The sequence below is a fragment of the Haliotis cracherodii genome, unplaced genomic scaffold (assembly GCF_022045235.1).
Source record: "Haliotis cracherodii isolate W230 unplaced genomic scaffold, xgHalCrac1.p SCAF_3, whole genome shotgun sequence".
Taxonomy (NCBI): domain Eukaryota; kingdom Metazoa; phylum Mollusca; class Gastropoda; order Lepetellida; family Haliotidae; genus Haliotis; species Haliotis cracherodii.
Genome location: NW_027266286.1, coordinates 25,431,255 through 25,453,683, shown reverse-complemented (window position 1 = coordinate 25,453,683; position 22,429 = coordinate 25,431,255). Strand labels below are relative to the sequence as shown.

Genomic DNA, 22,429 nt, shown 5'->3' with positions numbered 1-22,429 from the left:
GTATTCTTTTCAGCTACAGCTACAAAACCAGATATTTTCTTATTTACAACTATGTGCCTGATCTTTTTAAAGTGAGTGAGTATGGTTTTACGCCGCTTTTAGCATCTTTTTAAAGAAAAAAACCCTTGCAACAATGTAATTTTTGTGGAAAGCAATTTCTTTGGTTTCAGCAGTCTAAAGTATAATTGTTTTTTAAGACTTATAAGGGACAATTTCTTCTTCTTTATTTCGATACAATCACAGCCATCCACCCCACCCCGCATCACACCCCACCCCACAATATCGAATATCAAATGGTCGGTCCCTGAGACTATGGTGACAAATGGGTGCCGGTATTAGACCATGGTGACACAATGGGTGCCGGTATTAGACCATGGTGACACAATGGGTGCCGGTATTAGACCATGGTGACAAATGGGTGCCGGTATTAGACCATGGTGACACAATGGGTGCGGGTATTAGACCATGGTGACACAATGGGTGCCGTATTAGTCCATGTGGACAAATGGGTGCCGGTATTAGACCATGGTGACAAGAGGGCTGCCCGTGCCAGATAATGGTGACACAATGGCTGCCGGCATGGATAAAAGTGGGCTAACAGTATTAAACGATAGTGACAAGAGGATTGCCGGTATTAGACCATGGTGACGAAGGTTGCCGGTATAAGACCATGATGACAAGAGGGAGGGTAACCAATATCAGATCATTGTGAAAAGAGGCGTGTCATTATTCAAGTAGACCATAGTGACAAGAGCGGAGTCGGTGTTAGACAATAGTGTCGATTCCTTATTCGTCTCAAGAGAGTGTCCCATGTTTCACAGTATCAGTGCCCGACCATGAAACCCCGGACTCCGGACATGAAATCGAACTTTCTCCAAGTTGTTCCACTGAAACGGGGAAGAACTGATGCCACGTTGTTTCTAGAGTTATTACCATGTTTATTTATTTGTTGTTTAACGCCGCAATATTCCAGCTATATGACGCCTGTCTGTAAATAATCACGTCTAGATCAGACAATCCAGTGATTGGCATCATGAGCATCGATCCGCGCAATTGAGATACGATGACATGCATCAACCAAGTCAGCGAGCTTGACCACCCGATCCCGTTAGTCGCCTCTTTCGACAAGAATTGCCGCCTCTTACGGCAAGCATGGGTTGTTGAAGACCCCGGATCTACCTCGATCTTCACGGGTCTATTACCAGGTGTGAACGCTCTGTCGGGTAAATGCTTGTAATCTATGTACAGTAAGCTACGCTTATAACGAACACGCTTATAACGAACTGACGGATATAACGAACTTACTTTTTGGTCCCGACTACTTGCTGTAGTCATGCTGTATATGTATTTATAACGAACTACGGTTATAACGAACTAAAATTAGTAGTCCCTTTGAGTTCGTTATAACCGTAGTTTACTGTATTGTGATTTCTTCCAGGGCCATCACATTTGTGAAGTTCAAGGAAAATCAATAGTGAAAACACATACGCCCACGGTGGCAGCGTCCGGCAGCACCGCGACGCAAATGTGTTCTCCACACGGCATCGAATAACGCTACAAGTGTTTCCGACAGCGACCAGACAACTTTCGGTTTGACTTATGATAAAATAATGCTCTAGCCAACTGACATTTAGCATACATGGTCTGCTTTGAACTGTGCTGATAATGAATCGAAACACAGCAAGTGTTCATGTTTGCACTTTTCCATGAGCTTTGACAACAAAACAGATCACTTCCGTTCCGATTCATTGTTTCCGATAATGAAATATCACGGATTGTTGGCGAGGCAATATCATGAATTGGGTTTGTTCTTGAGAGGAGAATTGTTGTACTTAGTACCTGGTTCGGAATGGAAACCTAAGCGTGTTTATATCCTCTCATTGCCAGAACGCTTGTCAAGTAGTTATCCAGGTGTGAGTTGGGTCTAGCGCCATTTTCACAGCTTTCTAGTTATATCACGGCGTGTCAGCTTAATGTGGGAAGAAAGCCCGAAATGATGCAGGTCTCAGACGTTTACCACTTTGGTGAAACCCACGAGCACGGGTATGGTGCTGATAAACCTAGAAACATAATCTGGGCGAACCGGGATTCGAACCCATGATCATAGGTTTCAGGCGTGCCAAGGGACGCAACTCTGCACAGCGAAATGCGGCGCCCTAGTCGACCCGTGTCCCCGTTTCTCCAGAAAACCCAGGGTATAGAAAAATACCCCTGGGTATCGAGGATGATCCTAAATGTTTCTCGACCCTTAATCGTGCCAGAATGGTTTCGAATACCAGATTTATCTTGAGCTATCCAGGATTTCCTTCACGTGAAGCTGACACGCCGTTGTGTATTACCGTGTACAATGCAGCTTGGATTGTATACTTCCCTGGGAGTTCAGAATGAAAATTGAGTTCACCACTGATCCATTGACCGGGGGAGTAATGTCAGCGCTTTCAGCATGTACCTTGTGTACCATGTACCATGTACCAAGCGCAATATAAGTGCACACATTATCATTATTATTATTATTATTATTTTATCAACAGGGGACGCCGCGATTCGCTGTGCAGAGTTGCGTCCCTTGGGCACGCCAGAAACCTATTATTGTGGGTTCGAATCCCGGTTCGCCCCGATTATGTTTCCAGGTTTGTCAGCACCATGCCCGTTCTCGTGGGCTTCACCAAAGTGGTAAACATCTGAGACCTGCATCACTTCAGGCTTTCCTCCCGCATTAAGCTGACACGCCGCGATATAACTGGAATAATGTGTTAAGCGGCGTTAAACCCAACTCACTCACTCACTCACTTTTATCAACAGGATCCGCCTTGCAGTGATTGATAAAGCTTGTGCTTTAGAATTGGTCCCCACCTATGGTTGTCGTAAGAGGCGATCAAATGGATGGGGGTGGTCAGACTCGGTGACTTGGTCGATGTCTTGTCCATGTACACATGGATCTTTGTTCACAAAAGGTATCAATGGATTGGACCGCCTCCGTGGTCTAGTGGTAGATCGTCCGCCCGGAGAGCGGAAGGACCGGGGCTCGATCCCCGGCCGCGTCATACCAAAAGACGTTAAAAGATGGTACTTGTTGTTACCCTGTCTGGCGCTTGGCATTAAGGGGCTAAAACAAGGACTGGTCGGCTCGGAGTCAGTATACTGTGTCTGAGTGGGGTATTCATGTTAAACTGCGGCATGATATCTCTGTGAGCTAGCACTGTAAATCGGCATCAGTCCGGACTAGTACAAGCAGCCACACAAACACACACACGTACATGCACGTCGCTATATAAGTGCAATAATCTTTGACGCGACGTTAAACCCCATTTCACCTCACCTCACCTATCAATGGATTATCTGGTCCAGACTCCATATGTACCGGCCTTTTTCATATAGCCGGAATAATGCTGAGTGCGGGGTTTTACATCAAACAAACAAAAATGACAATTAGAACTGTAATTTATCATAAGGCAGGTTCATTTATTGGAAGGGAAACTTGCAGAGCTATAAATAGAGGCTGGATCAGACAAACCAGTGACTGAAAGCATACGAGTAACGCCGTGAAGGGTTCGATTCCCCACATGGGTACCAGGTTTTCCCCTGACGTGATAATGCTGGCTTTGTTGACAAGGCGAGGGGCGGGTGGGTAGCCTAGTGGTTTAAGCGTTCGCTCGTCACGCCGAAAACCCGGGTTCGATTCCCGACATGGGTACACTGTGTGAGGCCCATTTCTGGTGTCCCCCGCCGTGATATTGCTGGAATATTGCTAAAAGCGGCGTAAAACCATACTCACTCACTCACAAGGCGACGTAAGATCATATTTCACTAACATTATTTTGAAATCTTGGATACAATTGACGCAGTTTTTTCAGTCTCTTAACTTAGATATTTTAGTGTGACAAGGCTCGTCAGTGTTAAGGGTTAACCTAACAAGGATGGGCGTTTTGCAGCGTCGGGAGCAGGGGTCACGTGTCGAAGTTAATCTTGCAAAAATTACTTTGCTGAAAAAGCACCTTGGCGGAAACACTCCGTGAACTCCGCGCAGTGCTTGGTGCGTGAACCAAGGGTTGCCTAACCTTCATTCATCGCTGTGTCAAGTTCCCCACAGATATACCAGCTCTGTCAGTATACAATGTTCATGCGATATTGACAAATGTGAATTATATTCACCAAGAATTGAAGTTATTAACAATGTGTTGCCGATACAATGAAGTCTTTCATGGCGAATACGCCACACGTGGAATGAGTCGTGTACCGACTGACCTTCGTCCAGGCTATCAATTACACGGCGATTGATGGGGTTCTGGCACGTGATTACCTTGAATCGAAATTCGATCAAAAACGTACCTAAACTTTACTGAAAACCAATCCTTCCATAATTGTTTACTGAAACTTTTCGCATTGTACGGGATTGTTAAAGGGACAATGGCAGACCCAGCATGTTTGACTCAAGTCGATGAACGCCACTGTGTGTGTTCTAATTCATATTTTATTATGTATATCAGCTTAGCGGATAAAGACTACCCTATGTAAAAGGGAGACGGGATAAGACCAAACTATGCCCGCGTCCAAGATTATTGCACTTATATAGCGACGTGCATGTACGTGTGTGTCTGTGTGGCTGCTTGTACTAGTCCGGACTGATGCCGATTTACAGTGCTAGCTCACTGAGATACCATGCCGCAGTTTAACATGAATACCCCACTTAGACTAAGTATACTGACTCCGAGCCGACCAGTCCTTGTTTTAGCCCCGTAATGCCGAGCGCCAGACAGGGTAACAACAAGTACCATCTTCAACGTCTTTTGGTATTACGCGGTCGGGGATCGAACCCCGGACCTTCCGCTCTCCGGGCGGACGCTCTACCACTAGACCACGGAGGCGGTCTGTACTGGTCCGGACTAATGCCGGTTTTATAGTGCTGGCTCACCGAGATACCATGCTGCAGTTAAACTTGGATATCCTCCTCAGACACATTATTTTGACTACGGCCCGACCAGTCCTTGTTTTATCTCCATAATTCCGAGTTCCGGGCAGGGCAACAAGAAGTATGATGTTTTAATTTGGTATGCCGTGGCCTTTGGGATCGAACTTCCGCTCGGCCAAGGAGGCAAACCTGAAACAAAATAACCTTTTTTGGTCGACGGTGTTTGTCTCTCAGATTTCTTGTAACTTGCGTCTTCTGGAATATGAAAACTAGACAAATCTTAACCTACTACAGAAAACAACCTTTTATAACGAACACGCTTATAACGAACTGTCGGATATAACGAACTGTTTCTTGGTGCCGTCCATTTTATATATAGATGTTGTACATATGCTTATAACGAACTACGGTTATAACTAATTAAAATTAGTGGCCCCTTTGAGTTCGTTATAACCGTAGTTTACTGTAAATTGTCTGCACATTCGTCGTTTAAAAAGAGATTTTGTAAGCGGTGATATTTGTATAACCACCAAATGTTGCCACAAACGCTGAATCTCAGACCTTCTGTGTTACCCTCCCCTGCTGGGATTACAAGGAAGAATATGTCCACAGTTTGCCATTGACATAGACGGTCGGGTTGTGCGAATTCCCTGGTTGCGTTTCACTGCGCCACGATGACGTGGATCGTTGCTCTTGCTATCAGTCACTGGTTTGCCTTGCCTCTCGGTTAGAGTGAGTGAGTATGGTTTTACGCCGTTTTTAGCAATATCCCAGCAATATCACGGCCGGGTGACACCAGATATAGGCTTCACACATTGTACCCATGTCGGGAATCGAACAAGGTTCTTCGGCGTGACGGGCGAACGCTTTAACCACTAGGCTACCCGACTGCCCCTCTCTCGATTAGAAGGTTTTAGCCGCCGTGATATAATCTGAATATTCCTGAATGTGGTGTAAAACGTTTACTCACTCTATTTCTTTTTCGAAAATATGCGTTACCTTTGAAATTTATCCTTCACGATGATGCTTGTTAGGAACCCATTTTTTCCAAAAATATTCAAAAATTATTTTTGTCGAATATACACAGACTCTTTTATAGAACTTTATAGAGCGAGTGAGTTTTTAGCCGCTTTTAACAGTATTCTAGTTATATCACGGCGTGTCAGCTTAATGTGAGAGGAAAGCCCGAAGTGATGCAGGTCTCCGATGTTTACCACTTCGGTGAAACCCACGAGCACCGGTATGGTGCTGACAAACCTAAAAACATAATCGGGGCGAACCGGGATTCGAACCCACAATCATAGGTTTCTGGCGTGCCCAAGTGACGCAACTCTGCACAGCGAATCGCGGCGCCTTAGACAACTGTTTCGTGATAGAAACAGACAAGGATAGAAATAGACACACAAACATGCACACACATGACATGTATGATATTTACATGTTGATTAAATCTGACGTGACTGTATATTTTGAAATGTTTAGAAATGTTTTAGAAATGTCACGTTTTAAGTGCTTGCATGTTAACTAGTGTAAAATGGATAGCTTTGAACCAAATAATATTTAATGAAACACGTTTTTTGTTTGTTACGTGTTGCTCATGACCTAGTAAGCCATTAAAAATATATGTTTAGATTTTCATCCATTTATTTTAAAAATGTGCGTCGGGCGGCATTTTATTTTCAATGTTATATATATTTTTTTAAATAAACCTTTTAAGACAGTTGGGTACATTACCGTCGAGGCATGGATTCACAAAAAGCGTTTACGCTGGGTAGGGTGAGTTTTTGTTGTTTTTGTTTTAAATTTAACGCCGGCATTCATTTCAGCCACCTGGCGACCCGTTGGGTTGGGCAGTATATGGTATTTCATCACGCATACATACCACTAAATATTTTTCAGTGTTTCGGCAGATCTTGGGTAGAATAGGTCTTCAGCAACCCATGCTTGCCGTAAAAGGCGACTGTACTTTTTTCACCCTTAATCCCATGGGTTACAAAATCGTGATTTCTGTTACTGACCGTTGCTATTGTTATTAACAACTAAATTTTCCCTGGCCAAACTCGATGTTTTACAAGATGCCGTCATATTGCTGGAAAATTGCGAACTGTGACGTAGAGAATATGTCTCTCTCAATAACATACATTTAATACCAGAGTCGTAGTTATTGCTCGGTGCAGCGATAGTGAGTAAGTATGGTTTTACGCCGCTTTTAGCAATATTCCAGCAATATCACGGCGGGGGACACCAGAAATGGGCTTCACATATTGTACCCATGTCGGGAATCGAACCCGGGTCTTCGGCGTGACGAGCGAACGCTTTAACCACTAGGCTACCTGACCGCCCCTGGGGTGCGGCGTAAACCAACCAACAGACAAAGAATGCTAGGTCATCTGCGCAATGGGTCTGGCTTTCACCAGCTTTATTTTTATGTGAATATAAATATTCTAAATTAGTCCGTCGCATTTTGCAAAATGTTAATAGGAGGAGGTTAAATGGAACGAATAATCCAAATGAAATAAATTTCTTTATTTCTTTATTCTTTATTTTTTTTATTTTGTTTTGGGGGGGGGGGGGGGGGGGGGGGGGGCTAAATTTAATGAAAATAAAAATAATTCCGAATGAAAGCATATTCATTATAATAATCATATTTATTTCAGGTCATGAGACAATTATACAGGTCTCATGATACATCGTCTGTTTAAAGGGGGTGTGGCTTCTCGGTAGAATAAGCTCTCTTAACACAGAATCGGTTTACGTATAACAAAGTGCTTCTCATCCACGAGGTTGAGATCACAAAGCATGTTACATATGGTGAAAGGTTTTTCATTAACATCAAAGGACAGAAGATCGATCGCTTGTCCCACCTGTACCCCTGATCCTCTTGAAAGGGCCGCCGCCTTTTGATGAGGACAACACTACACACGAGCTACACGGCGATTTAGGCGGGATTTCATATGGTCATCGCTTGACCGCTGTGGAGGACACGTGATCTTATTGAACGGTCAACGTTGCAATGGGCCCGTCACCGTGTTCCAGCCCGTGTGCTGGTCTATATATTTTCTAAAGACTAATTATGCCCCGCGTTCAAAGAAATCTCAGAACAATCTCATCAAAGGGTAGTACCATAGTGTTTCGCTTTACCCTACAAAGCCGCACAATTATCACTCAACAACTTCAAACCTAATTCCTGAAGCGAAATGAGCATCGGACGCAAAAACAGCCACGATTCGCCCTCCCCAAGAACCCGACAAGAAGCTGTCGACCCATATCGAGAACGAGTGCTAATCCTTGTCTCATTGGGTTCACAGTCTCGCTTGTACAGTGTCGACCGAACGCAGCATTGGATCGGGTGTGCGCACATCGAGGGTCTGCCCCTTAGCTGAAATATACACTCGTACCTGTCCGTCAAAGTCAACGATGCTACAGAACATATTTATTCTCATGAGACATTGTTATAAACAAGAATCGCGAACAGGTGATGGTTAAAGAAGTTTGCAAACGTTTCTCGCTTTTTGATGTAATCGTTTAAGTTAGGAAACCGGCTAATCAATTAATCAACTATTTGTTGGAGCGGGGTTTTTTTCACCTTTCGACTGAACAGTCTAATACTGACGACTTGTATAGACATCTAAAATCCGTCTCATCTTCTCACGAGCTTTGTGAATGATACTATCTCGCCCTTTACCTTGGAAGTTTGTATTTCAACAGGTGCCAGGGACAATAGGAACGGCTTCTAGGACCAGGTGCAATTAACAAGAACAGAAACTCGCGGCCTGTTTTCACCCGGATTGTTCTGCCGGATCATGCCAGGATGGGGCGACAACCCTCACTGTCCGGATTTCTAATTCTCACTTAAACGTATCACCTTCACAAGGTAAGAAGTCACTTTATAAATTTATGCACGGTATTTTTTGTTATCACTTGTATATAAGCTGTCTTTGGACTGTAACCTAAATGCATTTACAAACCTTAAATTAACACCTCGGTTTCATTCAGTGGTAAGTTATAGTGTATTTTTGTAAAATTGATAAAAACTTTAATTTTATCTTCCGTTTTTTAAAGTTCAAATATTAATTACTGATAATTTCATTCTTACTGCCAAAAGAATGCTCTTCGGGCGTATAACAAAAATATTTTAACGAAAACTGTGAAACCTTTTTGGTACGGACCCCGTTTATCAGAAACCCCGTCCTCCGGACGATGTTATATAAACGATTGATCTGTATATTCAGGGGACATCACTCCATATGCCATTAATCCGGATATTAATTGAATCCGGGCGATTTCTTTGGAACGGTTCCGTCCGGATTAACAAGGTTCAGTCTGCACTGATATCGACACCCGCGTCTCCATATCAATTGTTACTACAGCTTACATTTATATAAGTCAAACACGTGCAGAAAAGATCTGCTCTAACAGTGCACTCAAGACGCTCGGCGTAAAATACTTGAGGATCTGTTTCATTCACGCGACTGTTTACATTTCTCGCAGGCGAGCGAGATTGCGGGAGTGTTTTGCTCGTGCAGCTCGTGCGACTTCTGATTCCGAACACCGCAGAGCATTTTCAGTACACGTAACCTATTAGCTGTTTAGTAGACATAAAATGTTTGTCTTGGGACACAGTTATAAAGGAAATTTACGGAATACCCACGACGTGAGAAACTAGCGATTCGATTAATACGATATGATAATCTGAACTTTAACGGTGGGGTAGCCTAGTGGTTAAAGCGTTCACTCGTCACGCCGAAGGCCCGAGTTCGAATCTCCAGTACAATGTGTAAAGGTAGATTCTGGTGTTCCCCGTGGTGATATTGCTAGAATGTTGATAAAAGCGGTGTAAAACCCGATTCACTCACTTAACAGTCTTGCATTGCCCCCGTTAATCGTGTCACAGTGTTGTTTGTGTATAGTATCCAAATGCCCGGTGTCAAACAACAGAAATGAAACCGTTAATACTTTCGAGTCGCGAGGAAGTGTGGCTGCCTCGTGGTTAAAGCGTTTGCTCTGCACGACAACTACCGTAATGGGTAATGTTCATTCTTGATACGTGGCGGTCGGGTAGCCTAGTGGTTAAAGCGTTCGCTCGTCACGCCGAAGACCGGTGTTCGATTCCCGACATGGGTACAATGTGTGGAGCCCATTTGTGCCTTAATATTGATATTGCCTTGATATTGCTGGAATACTGCTAAAAGCGGCGTAAAACCAAACTCACTCATTCAGTCATTCTTGATGCCCCAAACCCGTGAAGATGCGGGGTAGAATAAGTCTTCAGCAACCCATGCTTGCCGACTATGCTTGTCGTAAGAGGCGACGAACGGGATTGGGTGGTCAGGCTCGCTGAGTTGGTTGATGCATGTCATCGTATCCAGATTGCGTGGATTGATGCTCCTGATGTCGATCACTGGATTGTCTGGTCCAGACTCGATTATTAACAGAGCGCCGTCATGTAGCTGGAATGTTACCGAGTGTGGCGTTAAACGACAAACGAACAAAAGCTAATAAAAATCTTAGCTCCATAATCTTAGAAAGGGGCGGTCGGGTAGCCTAGTGGTCAAAACGTTCTCTAGTCACGCTGAAGACCCGGGTTCGATTCCCGACATGTGTACAATGAGTAAGGCCCATTTCTGGTGTCGCTTACAGTCAGAGCTAGAGATAAGCTGCGTATTTGCGTAAAATACGCGAAATAAATCACAATTAAATGCAATTTAATTTTAGTTGCATGCGTACAAATACGCGTGTAAACAAACTGAGAATAGTATAAAGAGGTTAGGTGAAATGTGGTTAAACGCCGAATAATTCAAAATGTGGAACGTCTCGCTTTTTGTAATTCAGGACCGCCTCCGTGGTCTTGTGGTAGAGCGTCCGCCCGGAGAGCGGAAGGTCCGGGGTTCGATCCCCGGCCGCGTCATATCAAAAGACGTTAAAAGATGGTACTTGATGTTTCCCTCTCTGGAAATTAAGGGACTAAGGTCAGGTCGGCTCGGAGTCAGTATACTTTGTCTGAGTGGGGTATTCATGTTAAACTGCGGCATGGAATCTCAGTGTGATAGCACTATAAATAGGCATCACTCAGGACTATTACAAGCAGCCACACACATACGCACATACACGTCGCTATATGAGTGCAATAATCTTGGACGCTACGTTAAACCCAATTTCACCTCACCTATTGTAATTCAGACATTTATCGCTGTTCGGGCTTATGCCATGGGTGACACCCTCAGGGCATGAGTCTGCTGCGTTTTAAGCGCAATCATTTAATAAAGGTTCACTTGTTGATTCACAAACACGCAGTAGACTTGGCCCAAGGGAGTAAAGGCATATTGAATACCCAAAGAAAATTTTCAATACCTAGCGAGTAATAACATGTGAGGAAATACTCAATGGCTCGAAACCTCGTTAATCCGGACAATCCACGTGGACGTCCGGATAAACGGGGTTCCTCTGTTTACCATCAATCTGTAAGAATCCTAAAAATAAAAAAACGCCTCCGTCATCTCGTGGATAGACCGTCTGCCTGGAGAGTGGGAAATCGGTGGTTCGATCCCCGGCCGCGATACATCAAACGACGTTAAAAGATGGTATTTGTTGTTACCCTGCCTGGAGCTCGGCCGTTAGGAGATAAAACAAGGCCTGGTTGGCTCGATGTCCGTATACTGCGTCTGGGAGGGGTGTCCACATGTTAAACTGCGGCATAACTGCATTAATCTTGAACGCGTCGGCAAACCCGATTTCACCTCACCGCTAAACCAAATACCTACTTTGTCAGAAATTGTCAGTGAAAACTAAATGAAAGGACCTATCCATAACGAATATACACAATACCCATACAGAGAATCGAACTCGGGTTTGCAATGTAGAACCAAAGCTACCATGAGTGAGTGAGTGAGTATGGTTTTACGCCGCTTGTAGCAATATTCCAGCAATATCACGGCGGGGGACACCAGAAATGGGCATCACACATTGTACTCATGTCGGGAATCGAACCCGGGTCTTCGGCGTGACGAGCGAACGCTTTAACCACTAGGCTACCCGACCGCCCCCCCAAAGCTACAAATCTACCCCACCTTTTGAAACCTAGACATGGCTCTGCCGATGCTAACAGTAGATGTATGCTGCTTCTAACAGGTATGTATAGTGCCTTTCGTCTCACAGGCGTCATGCGAAGGTAAAAGTGCTCAATAAGAGGGCTCAACACGTGTCCAACATGCCGCGCGAATGAATACCTGGCCAGTTTCTTTGAACTTATCACGCAGTTCCGCTTGCGCTATTTTGACGCGACACTACACATTAAATGAATCACTGTAGGTGCACTGCAGCCGTGGAGTCACGGGTAAGGCGTTGTTTTAGCGTTGAAATATCGTCTCTAAAATGATTTCTCAGCTAATGTGGGGTTAAGAAATAGTGCTGTTTGCTTCGCACTTTGCCAAAGACCACTTGACGGCGGCTTCTCTTTGATCTGGCTCCAAGTCCGAAGATCGTGTTTGGCGAACTATTTCGTCTGTCGGAATACTAGATGTTTTTTGATGCCGCCTCAACGCGCGGTCTGGCACCGTTATTAATCATCCATGCCCACATGCCTTTGATGTGTCGCGTGGCGGCATTCAATAATTAGAAGTAAAGGTACATGGTGTAACGTGGTGTGTCCTTAGAACAGGTACACTCTGCGTTAACGCTTAACTGCATCAACGCTTCCCGCTTGCAACCACGCCTTCAAATTACACCCCTGGTCCCTTCTTCGCCGCCCCCAGTCGCATACTCAATCCCCAACCCCTAGCGCCACCCCTTACCGCAACCCCCAATCGAAAACCCAATTCCCACCTCGTCCCACAATCGAATCCCCACGTCCACCCCTTCCCACCCCAAACTCCCACTCCGAATCTAAGGCCGTAGTTAACTTTTTTTGACAGGAGGGGGAATGGAGTGTGTGTGTGTGTGTGTGTGGGGGGGGGGGGGGGGGGGGGGGGGGGGGGGGGGGGGGGGGCAGAGATATTTGTACAAGTTTCACTTGTCCCCAACTTGTATTTTCATGATTCAAATAAACCCGTTCCCCACCCCAAACTACCACTCCGAATCCCCACTTCAAACCCGTTCCCCACCCAAACTTCCAATCCCAATCTCCAACACCACCACACCTAATCTCTTACTCCACCCGTCGTCAATCCCTGTGTTTTTCACCCACTCCTCGCGGTCAATCCCCAAACTCTTCACTCCCATCCCTACTCCACCCATCGCCGTCAATCCAAACCCTTTCCCCCCCCCCCCCCCCCCCCCTCCGCCCCAATCCACCACCCCTATCCTCCCTCCCCTTGGTGCCCATGCCCACCCCCATTAGCCATTACACATCCCAACACCAGTCGAATCGTAAACCCAAATATAGAACTTTCCACATATTTCGGCCAAATAAAAATATAATCAATGAGTTAAGCGGCACATGGCTCGTCTTTTCAGATAAAGTGGACGTTTGCGCTAGGGTATTCTCTCACGAACGTCTTTCGTTCCATTTTCACACGTAACCGATATGATACCCTTTTTTTTAATATATGTTTCAATTTTCTCCTTGGTCCAAATTGATTGCCACATGAAAGGCTGGGAATTGCTTTGAACGACATATCCGGGATCACTTCACCTAGAGGCTAATGCCATTTGCCGACGGTACACAGTAACTTCACACTAAAATAAGTTGTTAAGAAAATACGATGTGTTCTGTAATGGTAAATCGTATCGACAAACACCTTTGAATGATAGTAGATAATTTTTAAGGGGATGTAAACAACCCAGCCGCAGTAACCTTTGATCCGCGTGTCTCATTTTGTAATTCCAGATTAGAAATAACAGTTAATGTAGGATTAATGAGGAGAACGCTGTTCGGAAGCCTACATAAACGCCGTGAATGTATTTTTTTAAGGATTGAAAAAAATACATATATTTCGATTACAAAGTAATTTATGTTACGAAGTTCACATAAAACATATGACCCTTACAACCTCCGATAGCATCCTTTGTAGAAAGATTTTAAAAAGAAAGTTATACAGGACGTTTCGTAAGTGAATGTGTTTATGTGTAAAATACAGTAAACTACGGCTATAACGAACACGCTTATAACGAACTGACGGATATAACGAACTTACTTTTTTGGTCCCGACTATTTGCGGTAGTTATGCTGTATATATGCTTATAACGAACTACGGTTATAACGAACTAAAATTAGTAGTCCCCTTGAGTTCGTTATAACCGTACTTTACTGTAGTTAATCCTCACGAAGTGTCACTGTGCCTTATAAAGGCCCCCTAGGGCTCACAACCCCAGCAGGGGGCACGGGTGGCCCAGTCGTCTATGGCGCCGCGATTCGCTGTGCAGAGTTGCGTCCCTTGGGCACGCCAGAAACCTATGATTGTGGGTTCGAATCCCGGTTCGCCCCGATTATGTTTCTAGGTTTGTCAGCACCATACCCGTGCTCGTGGGTTTCACCGAAGTGGTAAACGTCTGAGACCTGCATCACTTCGGGCTTTCCTCCCACATTAAGCTGACACGCCGCGATATAACTGGAATACTGTTAAAAAAGCGGCGTTAAACCCAACTCACTCACTCACTCACAACCCTAGCTGTGTCTAGAGGATTCACAGTCGTCACTGTGACACTCAGACAAATAACAAAGATGTCCGACAACATGCATCCAATAAATGTCTGCTTGTAGAAAACAGACATACCACCTGAAGTACAATTGACACTTTATTTAATATAGATAATAATGTAAGTAATAACCTACCAACAGAAATACTCAATAAACTGAGCCAGACCTCAGAATAAAATAGTCAAACAACGTAGTTTAACAAAATAACAGATAACTGTGACAAGTTAAAATGTTAACGCCAGATCGGGTAGCTTAGTGGTTAAAGCGTTCGCTCGTCACGCCGAAGACCCAGGTTCGATTCCGATGTGTGAAGCCCATTTCTGGTGTTGCCCGCCGTAATATAGCTGGAATATTGCTAAAAGCGTCGTAAAACCATACTCACTCACTCTAAGTAAGTAGAACTAAGGAACGTACCAAGTACACAAATACCAGTTCAATAAACTTTAGTATTTTTTGCACTATTTTTAAGAGTAGTATCTGGCCAATTTTAAAAACTGCTAATTAAAATTCTTACATAACTACTGTCGCAATGATGAACAAATTATCGGTAAGAAATACCATTTCAAAATTGTAAATGTAGTATATTTCAAACACTCTCAACTTTCAAAAACATTTTTTCATAAACCATCCACTTCACATGTGGTTAACATATTATCAAAGAGACATGTAATATTTGAAACTTTATAGCCAAAGTCGATCTTCAAATTATAGTGGTGTTGAAAAAACTTCTAGTGAAACACAGATGTTCTGGAGTCTGGTCACACGAAGTACTGACGTGTTCGGCAGTCGTGCGTCAAAGAATGTAACCATTCCTAGAGAATGCCATGACCCGGAGTCCTATGAATGAATCTTCAGTCATGAGTGAGTGAGTGAGTTGGGTTTAACGACGCTTTGAACAGTATTCCAGTTATATCGCCACGTGTCCCTTAATGTGGGAGGAAAGCCCAAAGTGATGCAGGTCTTAGACGCTAACCCCTTTAATGAAACACACGAACGCGAGCATGTTGCCGACAAACATAATCGGGGCCAATCGGGATTCGAACCCACGATCTTGGGTTTCTGGCGTTCCCAGACCTGGTAATAAGATTGTGAGTGAATGTTGTCCAACGCCGAAGTAAGCAATATTCCAGTTATATCATGACACCTGTATGAACGACCGATTCTGGACCAGGCAAGCAAGTACCACGAGCATAGATGACAGTCACTGTTTGGATAGAAGACCGCCTCCGTGGTCTAGTGGTAGAGCGTCCACCCGCAGAGCAGAAGGTCCATGGTTCGATCCCCGACCGCGTCATACCAAAAGACGTTAAAAGATGGTACTTGTTGTTACCCTGTCTGGCGCTAGGCATTAAGGGGCTATAACAAGGACTGGTCGGCTGGGAGTCGGAAACTGTGTCTGAGTGGGGTATTCATGTTAAATTGCGGCATGGTATCTCAGTGGGCTTGAACTATTAATCGGCATCAGTCCGGACTAGTCCAAGCAGCCACACACACACACGTGTGCATGCATGTCGCTATATAAGTGCAATAATCTTTGACGCGACGTTAAACCCCATTTCACCTCACGTCACAGTTTGAATACGATGGCAAACAAGCTGTAACATTGTGGGGGTTAGAATTGACCCCAGCAACCTGTTTTGGTCATATATTAAGAGTCTGTCAAATGAATCGGGTGATCAGTGATGAGGTTCATTGTATGTCATCTTACCCCGACGGCGTTGATTGTTGCTTACAATATTAACCACTGGATTGTCTGACCTAGACTCGATTATTTAAAGGCCGCTGTCATGTAGCTGGAATATTGCTGAGTGCGGCGTTAAAGAACAAACAAATAAACTTACGAACCCCTGTCGTCAGGACTGAACGAACAGTAAACAGGCGTAGAGAATCATACCCCCTGAACTATGCTCGAATATAAATAAAGTCTGCGGCACGTCAATCACTTTCGCATATATTCGCCATCATTTTGAAACAGAAGTAGCACTTTGACTGTTACTATCTATTTAATATTTTCGCCAATATTTTACCCATTAATGTCAACGTATTTTGTGAATCTTTCGATTCGTTGTGTTAACGGTAAACATATGTCGCCCTTTTAACTTCTTTTCCAAGACAGCACCTGTAAACGACCAGTAATCGTTGCTTAAATTGCCTTTAACACGAAGGGCACAGAACATAAATAGTTGTTAGGAAATATCGTGGGAGTGTTGGTCTCAAATCACTGCCCTACTTTCTGACTGTTAAACTGAATGTGATATCCATTGTTTAAATTTAATGACCATGGATATGAGTCGACTTAACGTAGACTTAACATTTCCTATGTGTATTCAAGAATACGTCCTGATTTGAGTTTAAAAGTCACCAAGATTTCTTGGCATAGAGAAATTTTGACAAAGACATCTATCATAATCATCGTGTTTTTTGACACTTTTCCTAGAAAACATAGTGAAGCAAAATATATTTGCTTTGTGACTCAGAGATTGGTTTTGATCTTGGTAAATATAAACCACGAGGACCACCATGACACGACGATGACGCGGGCACCTGTCGCCTGATGCCCGCCGGCAGACATCAGTGCACACATGCAAATAGTTGTTGGGACGTCCTAACTAAGTTCAACCGGTTCACATATTCCTCCGCCTTTCACGGACGTGTGTCTGTCTGTTTTGATGTAGTACTCCGTAGCGAGAAGATAGTTCCCTCGATAAACTGCTGGAATGAGATATGTACGCTGTAACCTCAACGAAGTATCATTCCTATTCTATAAAGTCGTTTTGTTCTTGTAAAACGAGTGTTTCCCGCTTCATATCGCAGACCCTTAAGGTGCACGTGTTTCACTTGCCGCACGCTTTTCACACTTCTCCTGAGGACGATATCGGAGGAGTTCCCAACCATTGCCCAGGTGCGGTAGCCCAGGCTAAGTCGCCACAATGTGTCGAGAAACGCTTCATTTAGGAGACGTGTTTAAACACCACGAAGACGGCTACCTGTATATACCAGTGGTGCCACCTGCAGTAAAGGCATTACACACGCTGGTAATACGCTGCTTCCCTGAGAACTACGTATGTTAGCATCCAAGTCGGGCAACAACCGCCAGCAGCTCACCAGATAAGGCATCTTGAGGATTTAAAATATAAACGGAATACATCGCAGAAGAGATTGCGAAATATTGTCTGTTTGTTGTTTTTGTTGTTTCTGTACTAACCAGGTACTGTGGGGGTAGATAGTCTAGTGGTTAAGGCGTTTTCTCTTCAGACTTGAGACCCGGTTCGATTCCCAATGTCTCGCCTTTAAAACTCATCAAGGCCAATGTCTCACCTTTAAAACAACAATTCAAGACCAATGTCTCACCATTAAAGAAACACTGAGACCAATGCCCCATCACTAAAACAACACACTGATACTAATGTCCTATCATTAAAACAACACTTAGACCAATGTCCCATCACTAAAACAACACACTGAGACCAATGTCCCATCACTAAAACAACACGCTGAGACCAATGCCCCATCACTAAAACAATACACTGAGACCAATGCCCTGTCACCAAAACAACACACTAAGACCAATGTCCAATCACCAAAACAACACACTGAGACCAATGCCCCATCACTAAAACAATACACTGAGACCAATGCCTCATCACCAAAACAACACACTGAGACCAATGCCCCATCACTAAAACAATACACTGAGACCAATGCCCTGTCACCAAAACAACACACTAAGACCAATGTCCAATCACCAAAACAACACACTGAGACCAATGCCCCATCACTAAAACAATACACTGAGACCAATGCCTCATCACCAAAACAACACACTGAGACCAATGTCCCATCACTAAAACAACACTGAGACCAATGTCCCATCACTAAAACAATACACTGAGACCAATGTCCCATCACCAAAACAACACACTAAGACCAATGCCCCATCACCAAAACAACACTGAGACCAATGTCCCATCACCAAAACAACACACTAAGACCAATGTCCCATCATTAAAACAACACTTAGACCAATGTCCCATCACCAAAACAACACACTGAGACCAATGTCCCATCATTAAAACAACACTTAGACCAATGCCCCATCACTAAAACAATACACTGAGACCAATGCCCTGTCACCAAAACAACACACTAAGACCAATGCCCAATCACCAAAACAACACTTAGACCAATGTCCCATCACCAAAACAACACACTGAGACCAATGCCCTGTCACCAAAACAACACACTGAGACCAATGCCATGTCACCAAAACAACACACTGAGACCAATGCCCCATCACCAAAACAACACACTGAGACCAATGCCCTGTCACCAAAACAACACACTGAGACCAATGCCCTATCACCAAAACAACACTGAGACCAATGTCCCATCACCAAAACAACACACTGAGACCAATGCCCCATCACCAAAACAACACACTCAGACCAATGCCCCATCACCAAAACAACACACTCAGGCCAATGTCCCATCACTAAAACAACACACTGAGACCAATGTCCCATCATTAAAACAACACTTAGACCAATGCCCCATCACTAAAACAATACACTGAGACCAATGCCCTGTCACCAAAACAACACACTAAGACCAATGCCCAATCACCAAAACAACACTGAGACCAATGCCCCATCACTAAAACAATACACTGAGACCAATGCCCCATCACCAAAACAACACACTCAGACCAATGCCCCATCACCAAAACAACACACTGAGACCAATGCCCCATCACCAAAACAACACACTAAGACCAATGCCCCATCACCAAAACAACACACTGAGACCAATGCCCTGTCACCAAAACAACACACTGAGACCAATGCCCCATCACCAAAACAACACACTGAGACCAATGCCCTGTCACCAAAACAACACACTGAGACCAATGCCCTGTCACCAAAACAACACACTGAGACCAATGCCCCATCACCAAAACAACACACTGAGACCAATGCCCTGTCACCAAAACAACACATTGAGACTAATGCCCTATCACCAAAACAACACTTAGACCAATGTCCCATCACCAAAACAACACACTGAGACCAATGCCCCATCACCAAAACAACACACTGAGACCAATGCCCCATCACTAAAACAACACTCTGAGACCAATGTCCCATCACCAAAACAACACACTGAGACCAATGCCCCATCATCAAAACAACACACTGAGACCAATGTCCCATCACCAAAACAACACACTGAGACCAATGTCCCATCAATAAAACAACACGCTCAGACCAATGCCCCATCACCAAAACAACACACTGAGACCAATGCCCAATATCAAAACAACCAACAAGTGGAATGCTGTACCACCACCAAGACCAAACGGTCGCTGTGTAATATATACTACGCAAAATAAGTCAAAGAACACCAGATTCTGTCTTATTAGGTTTGGGTTTGTTGTTTAACGCCGCCCTCAGCAATATGACGGCGGTCTGTAAATAATCGAGTCTGGACCAGACAATCCAGCTGTCGTACTACTATAGTGAATCTTCCATGACAGATAACTATAGTAATATGAAAGAATCGGATATACATATAAACCCTATCCACACACAATACAATTCACAGAGTATTAGAAAAAGATTCTGATTTTATTCTTCGTGTTTGTATGCAAACTACTACGGTGTTTTTTTGTGTGCTTGTTGTTAAACGCGGCACTCAGCAATATTCCAGCCATATGGCGGCGGTAGGTAAATATATGAGTGTGGATCAGACAATGTAGTGAGTGGCACTGTGAGCATCGATCCACGCAATTGGGATACGATGACATGCATCAACCAAGTCAGAGAGCCTGACCACCCGATCCCGTTAGTCGCCTCTTACGACAAGCATAGTCGCCTCTTTGACAAGCATGGTTGCTTTGGATTAAAGTATGGGTAGTATAGTTTGTATCGATAACCGAATAACATCAAAATTGCAGTACAAAATCGAAACTGTAGACATCATGAGGACTATCCATTGTCAGCTCCTGTCCGAACTGAATCAAGTTCTTCAACGAAAAGAAAAAATATATTATGCGTGTCGGACTTTATCTCTCTACCTCTCCCTACAGACACGAGGCATTAGCTGAACAATACGCCCATAGGATGTAGATATGTGACGTCCAACAACACTACCTTCTTTCTACACGTCTATAAACTCCTTCTTGATCCATAACTCTACTATAACAAGGTTAACCTTTGCCCTTTGACGATCTTCAGGGCGATTTACTATGGTAGCCTTTAATCTCCCCAACTTTTATTAAGATAAGCGTTCCCCGTGAGCGTCCTCAATTTATCAATTATGGATACTAACATCAGCGACGCGTGGCTCAACCAGCACTCGCTCGTATTGAAAAACCCTACCGAAAATAGACGCCGTGTGTAGTTTGCTTAAAACGGTGGTTTATTCGATTAGAAAGCCTTGTACCGTCCACCCCCACTGTCTGATCCGCCAGTGTTCTAATCCAATTTCGATGAGATAACATCGGAAAGCATGCGCTTCAATATACCCACGCTTCTCTAGCGGAACAGTTTGTATAAGTATCGGGGTGCCAATGTCGCCGTTTCCTCAACTTGTGCCATTCTCAACACGCAGCCGACCATTCCTTCATTCAGACAACGTTGAGTTTTGTTTATGCTTTGGTACGCTTGGTTTAGTGGAGATTGGATATCAAAGGAAAATTGGTTTGTTGTAGGTTACCGTTTACCAAACACTGCTCTCTCCTTCTCCGATGATCTCACAGATACCAGATTGTGTGAAGGCACGAACTGCCTGTTCGCCAAATAAGCTTTCATATTGCTAATACCTTTCTAGTCTCGCGCCGGACGCTGTGCTCCCTTCTACGTGTTCCCCAATCTCCCCCTTCCCTTCTATCCACGCCTGATCACCGATACAGAGTTAGGCCTCATTAGAGTAGTGTTTCCTTTGATCTTAGCCGCTCTTATCTCTTTGGTCCTGGAAGAGCTCGGCCCCTGCTTACCATTGGAAGATTTTTTCAAAGGCGGGAGTTCCTTTCTATCTCTTGTACTTCCAGTTTGATCAAGCCTTTGATTTGCGAATCAAGTGATCTTATTTACGCTTAACCTTATCTTGCTTTGAGACCCTATTGGATACGTTGCTACAGTTTTCACTACGAAGATGACAAAAACGTTTAAGGTAGCATGTGTAACTATTTGTCTGAAAGAACTGTTTTTTCTCTTTCATATGAATACCCACTCGTATGTTTTTTCCGCTCTTTGACTCATGGATTTACGAATAAGGTAGCCATTTATCCGAAAGAGTGTTTTTTCACTCGTCTGTATGAATACCCACACGTATATGGTTGCTTTTAAACTCTGACACCGACGAGCCGTGGCGTTGTTATGTGTTATTTATTGCTGTTATTTCTTTTTCAGGCTTTGTAACAAAATGGAGCTTCACCATCTTCTTTCATGGATGTGTCTCGTGATTGTAAATGCCGGACCTGCCGACAGAGGAAGGAACGATATCACTTTAAACACTGAAAAACTTAACGAACTTGGCAGCCAGGGACAATTGTTGTTACGTCACATAGCGATCACAACTCACAGCTGCGGCATTAAGGAACAACCGAAATTCCGAAGGAAGTTACTTCGTCACAGCCCCGTCACATGCAACGACGGAAGCCCGGCTGGGTGAGTAGTTTGGGTTATTAGCCTTGAGTGACTCTTCTATCAATGAGGTATGAAAGTTGTTAAATTGTTACCAAAGAAACCATGTAAACAAAATAGTTCCTTCATGAAAGCGTCTCGTCTCGCCCCAACAGCCATTAAACTAAGTGGCGTGGCAAACCCAAGCGATAGTTATGTTTCTCCCGCTGTGAAAATTCCTCCGATTACTACGCTAGTCCTAAG

The 22,429-nt window shown here is 44.0% G+C and overlaps 2 protein-coding genes across 5 annotated transcripts in view; one reads left to right on the top strand and one right to left on the bottom strand.

Annotated features, from left to right (window-relative positions):
- Nucleotides 1-20,730, bottom strand: part of LOC139475320 (uncharacterized) — a 52,961-nt gene extending 32,231 nt beyond the window's left edge. The window contains exons 1-3 of the mRNA XM_071258547.1: nucleotides 20,693-20,730; nucleotides 19,250-19,454; nucleotides 18,808-18,916 (exon numbers count right to left, since the gene is read on the bottom strand). Of these exons, the coding sequence (XP_071114648.1) occupies nucleotides 18,808-18,916; nucleotides 19,250-19,454; nucleotides 20,693-20,730 (352 nt within the window). The remainder of the gene's footprint in view (nucleotides 1-18,807; nucleotides 18,917-19,249; nucleotides 19,455-20,692) is intronic.
- The window catches only part of LOC139473880 (palmitoleoyl-protein carboxylesterase notum1-like), a 68,262-nt gene that overhangs the window by 9,683 nt on the left and 36,150 nt on the right, over nucleotides 1-22,429 (top strand). The window contains exons 1-3 of one of the 4 annotated variants that reach the window (XM_071256667.1): nucleotides 8,296-8,384; nucleotides 8,618-8,783; nucleotides 21,953-22,210. In XM_071256667.1, the coding sequence (XP_071112768.1) occupies nucleotides 21,966-22,210 (245 nt within the window). In that variant the 5' untranslated portion in view covers nucleotides 8,296-8,384; nucleotides 8,618-8,783; nucleotides 21,953-21,965. Of the gene's footprint in view, nucleotides 1-8,295; nucleotides 8,385-8,617; nucleotides 8,784-21,171; nucleotides 21,200-21,682; nucleotides 21,714-21,952; nucleotides 22,211-22,429 lie in introns of those variants that run through there. The other 3 variants (XM_071256666.1, XM_071256665.1, XM_071256668.1) reach the window with 3 other exon arrangements.